This window comes from Trachemys scripta, chromosome 8 (assembly GCF_013100865.1).
Source record: "Trachemys scripta elegans isolate TJP31775 chromosome 8, CAS_Tse_1.0, whole genome shotgun sequence".
Classification (NCBI taxonomy): domain Eukaryota; kingdom Metazoa; phylum Chordata; order Testudines; family Emydidae; genus Trachemys; species Trachemys scripta.
The window spans coordinates 74153333-74166230 of NC_048305.1; the positions used below are offsets into that span (position 1 = coordinate 74153333).

At 43.4% G+C, this 12898-nt stretch overlaps 1 protein-coding gene across 4 annotated transcripts in view; it reads right to left on the reverse strand.

Annotated features, from left to right (window-relative positions):
* Window positions 1-12898, reverse strand: part of SLC44A3 (solute carrier family 44 member 3) — a 74255-nt gene that overhangs the window by 40928 nt on the left and 20429 nt on the right. For 3 of the 4 annotated variants that reach the window (XM_034779223.1, XM_034779222.1, XM_034779220.1), the window contains exons 7-9: window positions 12262-12351; window positions 11453-11577; window positions 9768-9954 (exon numbers count right to left, since the gene is read on the reverse strand). In XM_034779223.1, the coding sequence (XP_034635114.1) occupies window positions 9768-9954; window positions 11453-11577; window positions 12262-12351 (402 nt within the window). The remainder of the gene's footprint in view (window positions 1-9767; window positions 9955-11452; window positions 11578-12261; window positions 12352-12898) is intronic. The other variant, XM_034779224.1, reaches the window with a different exon arrangement.

The window sequence follows — 12898 nt, forward strand, 5'->3', positions numbered from 1 at the left end:
TTTAGCCAAAAATTAGAAACTGCTATGACGGAAAGGTAAAGATTTTACAAACTGAGCCCCTTCTGAGAAGGCTGGAGTTCTCAAATAACCAGCACATGGAGGTTCAGAGCAGTATTCTGATCTCCCTCAAAAAGCCCAGAAAAATCAGAGGGCAGGAAAAAGTTTTCTTCCATTTCCACAATCAGTTGATTCCAGAGAGAGTGGAAAATACAAAAGCTGTTTTGATAATATACTATGGAATATGAACCTTGTAAAACCTAGATGAGATTTTATGTTAAAGAGTGTATTTAAAACTAAAAAAAATTTTTTTTTTTTGCAGACTGTCAAATAAAATACTATTTAGAGTAGGAAGATTTCGCTCTACTGTATGGAGTAGTTTCAGTTTCTATACCTCGCCCAGAAGCCTCTGCTAACTTTTTGCCATTTTTACAGTAAAATTTTCTTATTTTTTTAAGTGTTTCTCTCCCCCCCACATGCAAGAATAATACAGAATTAACAGGGAAAATTGTGAAACTAGCTTATACAAAATTTGCTGTCAATTGCACAAAGTAAACCATTTTACTCTAATCTTTTTCAGTTATAATAATTTCTTAGGTGTTATTTGAAACAGAGTAAAAGGTAAAGAAAGTATTCAGACAAAAGTGTAATTTTTAAATTAACATTGTCCATTTAACATATTATGAGAACATTAATCGAGCAAGCAAGTCAATCCCCGCAACAGTGTTCTCAATGGACTATGCAGATATTTATCAAATATGATATAAGCTTTAAAATTTATGAACTACAGAGGGTGGTAAATAGAGGACAGCATGATGATATACTTCTGCCAACCCCTAATTCCATTTAAGGAAAAAAATCAAATCAAATTTTGATTTGCTTATTTAAATTAGCTTTATTTTTAAAAATAAAACTGTTTAAAATGAAATCTGAATTTAATACAAAACATGTTAAGACCTAAACTTATTATAATCTCTTAATATATTTAAATAAAAACAAATATGCTGAATCCATGAGCATCTATCAAAAACTTTGAGTTAAATGTTACTTTTCTATACAGAGAAAGAATGCAGGGAAAAACATCTAATTATTGAGGTGCTATTTTTACAAAGCTTGACAACAGGTTGTATACCGTACTAATGGCTTGAGCCTTTGGGGGACCCACAGGCTATGCTACTGGGTGCAATATTAGCTAATAAAAATAAAATTTTAAATCCTATTTTGTGTTTAATTAAATTCCAGTTATCATCCTAACGCAGCCTGATGCAAACTATGATGAAAAATTTAATTATTTAGTAAATAAACAATATATTATTCACCATTTTCTAACATACTAAAAATGTACAGTTAATAAGAATCAGAAAATATTAACCTATATAATTGCTTACAGAAATGTATACAATTATAGTGTACCCTCCTGGATAGCAAAAAATTTACCAAATCTAGTGTAAAGGCTCCAGTTAGTTGTAAATCAACACTGTAATGGTAACATCAACCAATGAGAATGCACCTTAGAAAATAGCTACAATACAAATGGAAAAGTTGATTAAAATCAATTATTTAAGTCAGGGCTTTCCTCTTTGTGATTTAAATCATGAATTAAATTGCAATACACCCTGTGAAGAACTATTACATGGCCTGACCCAGCAAATGACTTAAGCACATGTCTAAGTGCACTTCTGGACTAGGGCCAGTATGAGTAAGAGTGTCAGAAACTGGTTCTTACAGAGCATCATATGGATTTAGACATTTAGGACTTAATGATTTTGAAATATAAACACCTGAACTGTTACCTAATGGTTAGAGCATGGGACTGAGAGCCAGAATGACTATTATATTCCTTATTCTGACTACCCTCCTGTATAAAAAGGATTTTGAGAGGCTTAGTTGTTCTCTGTAAAGCACTTTGAACTCCTCTGATGACAGTATATTAATTTTGCACTTATGTTAATCTTAATAAAGTATAACAATTGTGACAGTTCAAGCAATGATGAATGATGAAAAAACAGTTACCTACCTTTCGTAACTGTTGTCCTTCAAGATGTGTTGTTCATGTCAATTCCATTCTAGGTGTATGCACGCCCATGTGCACAGTCGTCGGAGATTTTTGCCTTCACTGTATCGGTAGGGTCAGCAGTGGCACCCCCTTGAGTGCTACGCACATGCGTCAGAACATCAGCCACTGCCATCACTACGCCCTCTGAGTTCCTTCTTGCTGACAACTCCAACAGAGGGGCAGGAGGGCGGGTAATGGAATGGACACAAGCATCACATGTCGAAGAACAGCAGTTACAAAAGGTAGGTAACCCGTTTTTTCTTCTTCTAGAGCTTGCTCATATCAATTCCACTCTAAGTGACTCACAAGTGGTGCCAATAGAGATGGGCTCGGAGTTCACGGTCTTGCACCTTGCAGCACTGCCTTGCCGAAGCCAGCATCGTCCCAGGTCTATGGGTCAGCGCATAATAAGACGTAAATGTGTGGACAGATGACCAGGTAGCAACTCTACAGATCTCCTGGATTGGCACCTGGGCTAAGGCAGCAGCAGATGATGCTTGCGCTCTAGTCGAGTGTGCTTTCACTATTGCCGGTGGAGGCACACTCACCAGCTCGTAGCAGTATCAGGGATGCAGGCTGTGATCCAGGACAAAAGCCTTTGGGCAGACACAAGCACAGACATCCTGTCTGCCACCGCCACGAACAGCTGCATTGGCTTATGGAATGGCTGTGCCCTATTGATATAGAAGGCCAGCGCCCTCCGTACGTCCAGGGCGTGTAACCTGTGCTCCTCTTCGGATTTATGGGGCTTCGGAAAGAAGACAGGGAAGAAAACATCCTGACCGGTATGAAACTGAGAAGCTACCTTGGGCAGGAATGCTGGGTGCGGCCGCAGCTGGACTTTCTTTGTAGAAGACCATATAGAATGGTTCTGATGTCAGCGCTCTGATCTCAGACACTCTGTGGGCAGACATATCTGCCACCAGGAATGCACCCTTCCAGGAGAGAAGGAGAAGAGAGCAGGAAGCCAGAGGTTCAAAGGGAGGCCCCAGGGACATGAGTGTAAAGAGACACTCCAGACCTTTCAGAAACCGGGCCGTCATGTTGTGAGTGAAGACCGACCGCACTTGGAACCGAGGGTGGAAAGCCAAAATAGCAGCCAGGTGCAGGGCTTTGGAGTGGAGCCTGGAGCTGGAGCGCGGAGCAGCTCCAGAGCAGTGGAGCTGCAGGTTTTTGCCTGGAGCTGGAGCAGAGCCAGAGCACAGCTCCAAAGCCCTGGCCAGGTGGACCCCGATTGACGACAGGGACAAGCCCTGAAGTGTGAAGCGCAGAAGATAGTCCAGGATCACCTGCAACAAGGTCTGCTTGGCCCGGACGTGCCGATCCGAGGTGCAGCACATTAATCTTTTCCATTTTGCCTGATAGGTCACTCTGGGCTTTCTGCTACTTGTTGCACCCGGGTCGAGCATTCCCACTCGTCTGCATGCAGCAGCCAGGCTGTCAAGTGCAACACCTCCAGGTTTGGGTGCAGGAGAATGCCGTGGTTCTGGGACAGGAGGTCCAGCCAGAGAGGGAGGCACAGCAGCTCGGCTATCGAAAGTTCCAGCAGCATGCCAAACCAGTGCTTGTGAGGCCACTCGAGGGCTAACAGGATAACCCTCGCCCTGTCCTGTTTGATCTTCACGAGGACTCTGTGGATCAATGGCACTAGCAGAAAGGAGTACATCAGGGCTCCCAACCACAGAAACAGGAAAGCATCTGACAGGAACCCCTGTCCATTCCCTGGAGTGAAGAGAACACCTGGCATTTCCTGTTCTGACGGGACACAAGCAAGTCCACCTGGGGAGTTTCCCCACTTTCGGAAGATCATACTGGCCACCTCCGGATGATGAAAGCCCCGTTGAGGCAATCTGCTAGCACATTCTTAGTGCTGGGCAGGTGTGTGGCTACCAGATGAATGGCATGCCACATACAGAAGTGCCAAAGGCTGAAAGCTTCTTGGCAAAGGGCTGATAACCTGGCTATGCCCTGTCTGTTGATGTAATACATCGCGGCAGTAATGTCCATGAGGACCTGCACCACCTTGCCCCTCAAGTGGGACAAGAAAGCCTGGCAGGCCAGGCGAACCGATCTGAACTCCCTGACGTTCATGTGGAGGGCCAGACTGTCCCGCAACCATCGGCCCTGCGTGCTCAGCTCACCCAGGTGGGCTCCCCAGCCCAGGTCCGAAACATCGGAGACCAGGGTCAGCAACTGGGACAGGGTCATGAAGGGGACTCCTTCCAACACTGACCCGGTGTCCAACAACCATCCAGGGACGACAGGATGTTATCCATCACCCGAACCACCCAGTCTAGATTGTGTCTGTTGGGGGTGTAAACCAACACCAACCATGCTTGCAGAGGCCAGAGGTGAAGCCTGGCATGACTGACCACGTATGTACAGGTGGCCATGTGGCCCAGCAACCGCAGGCAGGTGTGAGCCGTGGTGAGCCGGTGGTTCTTGAAATGTGACATTAGGTCCGACATGGCCTGAAAACATGCCACCGGGAAGAATGTTCTGGCTCGCGTGTGGTCGAGAACCACCCCTATGAATTCTATGAGTTGGAGTGGCCTTAAGGTGGATTTTTTTCTCGTTTATCAACAGGCCCACGTCGTGGCAGGTGGAACGCACCAGATCGAGGCTTCTCTGTAGTTGATCCCGAGATCTGTCCTTGATGAGCCAATCGTCGAGATACGGGAAAACCTGGTCCCCTCGACGTCGGAGGTAAGCAGCCACTGGCGCCACACATTTTGTAAAGATCCCTGAAGCCGATGAGAGGCCAAAGGGGAGCGCCATAAATTGGAAAGTTCTCTACACAAACATCCCCCACACAGATGGAATACAAGCTGTCAGGAACAGTATCCCTGATAATGACCAGCACAACTTATTGCTGAGCTCTGTGACTTTATCCTCACGCACAATTATTTCAAATTTGATGACAATATATACCTCCAGACCAGTGGCACCGCTATGGGCACCCGCATGGCCCCACAATATGCCTACATTTTTATGGCTGACCTGGAACAACGCTTCCTCAGCTCTCGTCCACTCATGCCCCTTCTCTACCTACACTATATTGATGACATCTTCATCATCTGGACCCATGGGAAGGAGACCCTGGAAGAATTCCACCATGATTTCAACAGCTTCCACCCCACCATCAACCTCAGCCTGGACCAATCTACACGGGAGGTCCACTTCCTAGACACCACCGTACAAATAAGCGATGGCCACCTTAACACCACCCAATACCGAAAACCCACCGACCGCTATGCCTACCTTCATGCCTCCAGCTTCCACCCCGGTCACACGACACGATCCATCGTCTACAGCCAAGCACTGAGGTACAATCGCATCTGCTCCAACCCCTCAGACAGAGACCAACACCTACAAGATCTTCACCAAGCATTTTCAAAAGTACGATACCCACACAAGGAAATAAAGAAACAAATCAACAGAGCCAGACATGTACCCAGAAGCCTCCTGCTACAAGACAGGCCCAAAAAAGAAACCAACAGAACTGCACTGGCCATCACCTACAGTCCTCAGCTTAAACCTCTCCAACGCATCATCAGTGATCTACAACCCATCCTGGACAGTGATCCCTCACTTTCACAGACCTTGGGAGGCAGGCCAGTTCTAGCCCACAAACAACCTGCCAACCTTAAGCATATTCTCACAAGCAACCACACACCGCACCATAACAACTCTAACTCAGGAACCAACGCATGCAACAAACCTCAATGCCAACTCTGCCCACATATCTACACCAGCAACACCATCACAGGACCTAACCAGATCAGCTACTACATCACCGGCTCATTCACCTGCACATCCACCAATGTTATATATGCCATCATATGCCAGCAATGCCCCTCTGCTATGTACATTGGCCAAACTGGACAGTCACTACGCAAGAGGATAAATGGACACAAGTCAGATATCAGGAACGGCAATATACAAAAACCTGTAGGAGAACACTTTAACCTCCTGGCCACACAATAGCAGATGTAAAGGTAGCCATCTTACAGCAAAAAAACTTCAGGACCAGACTCCAAAGAGAAACTGCTGAGCTCCAGTTCATTTGCAAATTTGACACGATCAGATCAGGATTAAACAAAGACTGTGAATAGCTATCCAACTACAGAAGCAGTTTCTCCTCCCTTGGTGTTCACACCTCAACTGCTAGCAGAGCACCTCACCCTCCCTGACTGAACTAACCTCGCTATCTCCATACTGATTTATACCTGCCTCTGGAGATTTCCATTACTTGCATCTGAAGAAGTGAGGTTCTTACCCATGAAAGCTTATGCTCCCAATACTTCTGTTAGTCTTAAAGGTGCCACAGGACCCTCTGTTGCTTTTTATAAATTGGAAATGGCGTTCGCCCACTATAAAATGGAGGAAACGTCTGACCTTGGAATATGGAGATGTGGAAACAGAATCACAGAATACTAGACTTTAAGGTCAGAAGGGACCATTTTGATAGTCTAGTCTGACCTCCTGCCCAACGCAGGCCACAGAATCTCACCCACCCACTCCTGTATCAAACCCCTACTCTATGTCTGAGCCACTGAAGTCCTCAAATCATGGTTTAAAGACTTCAAGGTGCAGAGAATCCTCCAGCAAGTGGGGCCATCGAAGCTTGGGTCTGTTTGCTGACTGTCACTGTTGCAGACTGGTGCCCGGAGCGAGGTGATCACGCTGGTATCAGGAGGACCGGTGCCGGGGGGACTGGAGATGCAACGGGGAATGCTCCCACGAGGCAGGTGACTGGTACCTGTGCCGAGAGAATGATCAGCGAGAGGATGAGCAGCGTCATTAGTACGGAGACCGGCATCTTGCTCTAGGCGATCCATGTTAAGATGGCGGTGACCGCAAATGTGGTGCCAGTGACCAAGGATGAGCCCCAGAGGGTCTGGGCTGCTTTGTCTTGGGGGATCAGTGGCGCTCCACTGCCCCCTTAAGGGGTCTTAGCAGCTGGCTTGCCTTCGTGTGGAGCCTTTGTCAGTTCCTAAGGCACCTGCAGTATTGGGGGTGCAGGTGGAGGCCTGTGCTCTCTTGACACCCGGGGAACCTATGAAGATGTCGGTGCCACAAGGGTTTTTGGTTCCATGCTGCTTCCGGGAGTCGGTGGTGGACCTTTCATGGGGCTAAGGGCCTTGACCAAGGAAGTACAACTGCGCGGCTCCAGAGTGGATCCCTTGCCTGATGACCAGGGCTCTTTTTGCCAGGTGCTGTGGAGTCATGCTTTTTGGGCATCGGTGCCAGGGGCGCACTGCACACTGAGGCTGAGGTACATGGCAAGTCCTGGCAGGGCTGCATGGAGGCCGGATGCAGGGTGGATTCCATGAGGAGAGCCCATAGCTGAATATCTCGCTCCCTTTGTGTGCGGAGCCGGAAGTTCTTACAAATTCAGCACTTGTCTCTAACGTGTGACTCCCCTAAGCACTTGAGGCAGCTGCTATGGGGGTCCCTTACGGGCATAGGCCTGTTGCAGTCCGCGCAGGGCTTAAACCCGGGAGACAGGGGCACGCACCGCCTGGGGCCCTAACTGCTAACGATTAACTACACTTAACAACTACTTAACACTAACTACTATAAACAAACTATTTACAAGGCCCTAAGCTCGAAGTCAGTAGACGAAAAAACAGCTAGCCCTTGGATGCAAGGAAAAGCGCTCCAACTAACCACCATGGGAGGTAAGAAGGAACTGAGAGGGCGTAGAGTCGGCGGTACCTGATATACCGGCGCATGTGGATGGCATTCAAGGGGGCGCCACTGCCGACCCTACAGATACTGCTAAGGTAAAAATCTCCGAAGACCACGCACACACCTAGAATAGAATCGACATGAGCAAGCACTTGAAGAAGAATGAAAATGAGTTACTCAACAGAGAGTTTTTCAAACTACATTAATGGCATCTAGTGGATTATGGGTGTTACTACAGTTTTCTTTTACTCAACTGGTAATAACAAACAAGTATCACTTGAATTATTAACAATAGCCACTGTTTAACTTTGATGTACGCTAATGCCATACCCTGATTAGAAGCAGAATAAAAGCTCACTTGCAATTAGGAAAACAAATGAACACATGGGTTGATATTTCTGTATCTACTCTAACACCTCCTTTAACATTCATATTGTCACTTTAGTTTGTTTTGTTTTAAGTAACATGCTCATTCTCACTATAAATATTAATACTTTAACTGACTAAATGGCTGAAAATTACAACTATTGACACATCTGCTAAAAACAACCCAGGCACAGGATTGAAAAAACTCTTAATGAAGTATACAGCAATACTCAGGAAACACCCAACTATATCATCTTGCACTTCTCATCAAATTGATTCTGTTACACTACCCAAAATATTTATAACCTCTAACTCTCTTTTGTATCCCTAAGAGACTAATAACCTTTTTGAATACGTTGGACTCACTTGGCATTTTCCAAATTTAGATTTAACAAGGACAAACTTCACACACAGTGTTTTGTTGCATTGGAGAATTACAGTGAAGATTCCTTTGCGTTTTTGTGATTCTCTCATAGTCAGCTCTGCTAAAATGACGAATGTTTGTGTTGTTTCCTCTAGCATTCCTGGCAATTAGTATTTCCAATTTAGTGTATTCGGATTCATTCTACCGAACTGCTACCAGCTTTACTAGAGTTACTGTAGTTTGTGACTTATACCTTGTACTTAGATCTAACCTCTGACCAAATAGAGCTGTTCAAAAACTGCATGAAAAACACTCCTATACCACCTAAAAATGAGCAGTTACACCCTTACAACTTTAAGGCATAACCTTTATCCAAATTAATAAAAGGCCTTAACCAGATGAAAGCAAACCACTAACTAAAGCTCCAATGGCCTCCTAAGCTATACCCTGCACTGACGGTTTGTGATTCTGAAAAGTGTGCTTCCCTTTCAGTAACAACCACATAGTGCAGCATCTGGCATTCCCAGGCCACATGTGACCAGCACCAATAAGGGGCAAAAATTACAGGCTAAGAAAAGTGTTCTGAAGAAGCATCCATGACATCTAAAGCAAAGTAAATCTGTCCCACAAGAACTGATGTTCAGTTAGGCAGGAAAGATTCATGAAGAGGCTGAAAATTTGATGCCACTGTGCCTAACAACTTTGGAGAAGCAGCAAGTCACCCGCCAGACAAATGCTTCTGAAATACCTTAACAGTTGGGGATGGAAGAGGAAGAAAGGGAGAAAGAAAGAGAATCTCTCCACAAACCTGCAGAGCTTCCATCAAATGCTGGGAAGAGCTATTCAGAATAATTTTACATCTCTCACAGGAGCGAAGGCACCTTCCTGTTGTTCCCATAGTAGAATAATATTAATTTCACAACCGCTGTACTAAATCAAAGCACTCCCCCTTTCTGTAACTCTCCCCGTTTACAAAAAGCAACTACATAGTTTGGATCTGGAATGACATTTTATATTATGAGAACTAAAGAAGAAGGAACTAAAGTAAAGTCTCTGTGAGAGTTCACAAATGTACATGCTGTATTATCTTTGCCTCACAAAACAGTAGCTACTTTTGCAGTACTCCTAGAAATGCAAAGGTGAAGTAAACAGAAAATGAGATCATAACGTAGATATATTACAACATATATTACACCTTGTACACTAACACCAACAGGTTCTGAGTTTAAACACCAAAGTTTAAAACAAGATAGTGTTTTTACATGACCATGATAAAATACAACTACTTACCTGCAGTTCCTAAGCTAAGTAGCACAGCAACCCAGAACACCCAGAAGAAAACGAGAATCACAAAGGTCCATAGTGGCTGGAACAGTAGGGAAGGGACCCTGCTAATTATTTTATTAGCAACCCAAAAGAGCTGTACAGTCAGCTGAATCCTCTTCCTTAGTACAAATATGAGGGAAAGTAGAACCATCTATTAAAAGAGATTAAAAACAAATCAGAAAAATAGTAAACTAGGAATTTCTTTCTTAAATTATCAGAAGTTGTCAAATTTTGTAGGGGGAGCATGGTACCGATTTCACAAAGGGACCGCAGCAGAACATGTTTTTTCATAAAACTATTATGCACTAACTCTTTAACACTGAACTGCAGACACCACATAAAAGACATAGCACACTGGAAACTACAAAACAACAAACATTCACAACAGAAGCTGCTTCACCACTTTTCTAGCCTGCTTTAGAACTATGCCAGATGCTCTCAGAAAAGCCACTGGGAGCAGATGATGTATTTGGAATTCTACAAATGGCAAAGGCATTGCACTTGAACAAATCTGCATCCAAAGAAACCTTTTCTTATTCTTTTATTTAGGAAGAGAAGAGGTGCAGAGCCCACTGTCTGATAATGTACAGAGAATATGCAAGCAATCTCTAGTGTGTATCTCACTTATATTAGTCACTTTAACACAATATAGACTGTCCATTGTGTGCAACCTCATTTTCTTTTAAAAAAAATTAATGTAACTGACTCACTTCCCAACAATACATGAACTGTTCACACATTCATACTGGGGTACGATACTAAATAAGGTGAAACATTCATTTCAACAGCATAAAGCCATAGTAATAAGGTTGTGTGGTGAACAGGAGGTGGATGACAGGAAGGCAAAAATTCAGCACTACAGCTTGTGGCCAGCAAACTAAACTGCAGCACTGACCTTTATGGAGATATACCTATCTCATAGAACTGGAAGGAACCCTGAAAGGTCATTGAGTCCAGCCCCCTGCCTTCACTAGCAGGACCAAGTACTGATTTTGCCCCAGATCCCTAAGTGTCCCCCTCAAGGACTGAACTCACAACCCTGGGTTTAGCAGGCCAATACTCAAACCACTGAGCTATCCCTCCCCCCTCTGCAATGGCTGTTGCCCCTTTGTGCCACGTACAAGGTATGTTGGGTCCACAGGATTCACATTTCCATGGATCCAGTGTCTCTCTGCTCACTCAACCCCATTAGCTTAACTGAGGATGGCCTATAGACCCACACTGCAGCAGTGTGCCCAGGGCAAAAGTCCTCCAACACAAGCTGCTCTGCTGGCATTGTCCTATAGCCCTAGCACAGAGTTTAAGTTTGTGGAGAGCCTCTTACAGACTCTTCATAATACAGGTGAATGTCACCATAAAATGTAAGAAAAGGATTAAATAATTATAAACAGATCTTATTTGGCTGCAAATGGAAAGCAGAATGCACTAGAGAGCAATCCACAAAGAGATAAACTGACCATGTCATGGTTGAAACATCACCACACAGCCTCAATTACCCTCTACAATGGAGTTTCCCCTTTTCAATGTCAAGTGTAAATAAAGGAGGGAGCATGTGCACTCACATTGCTGTAATATAGTTTTATTTCAAGGTTTCAGATTACCATCTCTAACATTAAGCTTCCTAACGATCATTCTGTAAAATTTCTCACCGTAATCATGGTAGATATGATAGCAAATCCAAGTAAAAATTTTACATTTTCTTTTTCAGTTTCCAGTTCTATGCTTGGGTCATTAGTGTAGTCATAGTAGAGCCACCACAGAACACCGGAGACAACTAGAACAAACACAAATCCATGAAGGTGCAGACAGTACTTCACAAGTGACTGGCAAGCTAATGTGTACATGTTATGGCTCTGTTACCTTCTCCTCTTGAATTACAGATTAACTGAAGAATGGAGTAGTGTAGCACAGAGTGACAAACATTAGGTGTAAATGCACATATCTGTGCTCACAGAATAAAACTGTGTGGCTGGTTTGCTATTTTGAGGTCAAAGCCAAAATTAAGTCTGGTTTTCTTGCAGCTTTGAAGTTACAGCATCATTGCAAGAGATAAACATAACTTATAAGATAGCCCACATTTCAGGCTTTGATCATTCTTAATAGTTCTCTGTTTTTAAAGGATGCATTGTTCAATTCTCTATTTAAACTTTGTTGGAAACGTTAACACTGCTCATACTCAAATCATTTGTCAAAAGAAATTCAATCTGCAGACATCTGTAAATAATTAAAACAAAACAAACCTCTCAACACCCTGATCCTACAGCTAGACCTGCATAGCCAGACCTTTTCATCCACACAGAGAAAGGGTCCAGCATGGATCTGATTGCAGGATTGGGACCCAATTTAGCTTACTGAAGGATAGCCGAGGAGAATTTGCTGTTTTTTCCTTTATGTTTTTCCTTCAATTTGGTGAAACAATGGGTTACTTAAACACATCATTATAAATAAATATACTTACATAATAATCCAAACACAACTAGTGTAATGAAAATATGGACCAGAAGTGTGGTGATGAATCTGAAGGTTAAAACCATTATTAAAGAGAAGGCTGGAAAATTAAAAAAAAATATATAGAAAGAGTCAGCTTCAGATGACTTATGATCTATTTAATCAAACTAATTACATGGAAAATTTAGGTTTTTCTACAGTCCAGATTTTTTATTTGTAAACACTGATCTCAAAAGCAGAGACCAATAGGCTTTAAAACTGAAGAGATTCTGTTTTGACCAGAAATGTTCCAAAATCAGAGCCTAAAATGACCAGAATTAGTAATTATGTAGAATAGTCAGGTTCTTAACGTAAATTCAGTACTGGTATAATCCTTGCCTTCTGAAGTCCATTCTCTCCAGAGGGTAAATCCATCCTATTCTCTCATCCTGAAGCTAGTTTTTGTTAATTTCCACTTACTCACGAAACATGAAATCAAAGCTATCAAACTGATTTTTTAATACTGAAAATGTAAAATTACTGTTACCTATTAATAACTAGCTTAATTACTTTAATATTTATAAGCGTATCAAACATTTTCAGTTTACATGAGTAAGACGGTTACCTTCCTGTACTGTAGCTATTGCTCTTCAAGGTTTGAGTGCACA